Consider the following 434-nt stretch of genomic DNA (forward strand, 5'->3'; position numbering starts at 1 on the left):
GACTCCTGAGGTGGCAGGAGATGTTCTGTGGCCTCGGTGACTCTGCTCTGCTCTCGCCGTGGTGGTGGTTGTGGGTCGGAGGTTGCAGCTGGAGGTCCCAGAGGTCACTCCCTGCCCTGGCTCTGAGCTCTGCCCCTGTCCCCCCAGCTGAAGGCCGTGCACGAGCAGCTCGCGGCTCTGTCCCAGCCCCAGCAGAACAAACCAAAGAAGAAGGAGAAGGACAAGAAGGAGAAGAAGAAGGAGAAGCACAAAAAGAAGGAGGAGCTGGAAGATGCCAAGAAGAGCAAAGCCAAGGAACCACCGCCCAAGAAGGCCAAGAAGAGTAACAGCAACAGCAATGCCTCCAGGTGAGACCTCTGCACCTTCCCAGGGCACTGGGAGCACCTGGCTGAGCTGCTGGGGCTCAGGTTTGGGTGTCCAGGAGCAGGTTGAGC

General features: G+C 59.7%; 1 protein-coding gene across 1 annotated transcript in view; it reads left to right on the plus strand.

The window, feature by feature from the left end:
* LOC103799598 (bromodomain-containing protein 4-like) overlaps positions 1–347 on the plus strand; it is a gene marked incomplete at both ends in the record, with an annotated part of 3,931 nt that extends 3,584 nt beyond the window's left edge. The window contains one exon of the mRNA XM_009071935.1: positions 148–347. Within this exon, the coding sequence (XP_009070183.1) occupies positions 148–347 (200 nt within the window). The remainder of the gene's footprint in view (positions 1–147) is intronic.
* Between the last annotated feature and the right edge of the window lie 87 nt (positions 348–434).

The sequence above is a fragment of the Acanthisitta chloris genome, unplaced genomic scaffold (assembly GCF_000695815.1).
Source record: "Acanthisitta chloris isolate BGI_N310 unplaced genomic scaffold, ASM69581v1 scaffold32403, whole genome shotgun sequence".
In the NCBI taxonomy this organism is placed as follows: Eukaryota; Metazoa; Chordata; class Aves; order Passeriformes; family Acanthisittidae; genus Acanthisitta; species Acanthisitta chloris.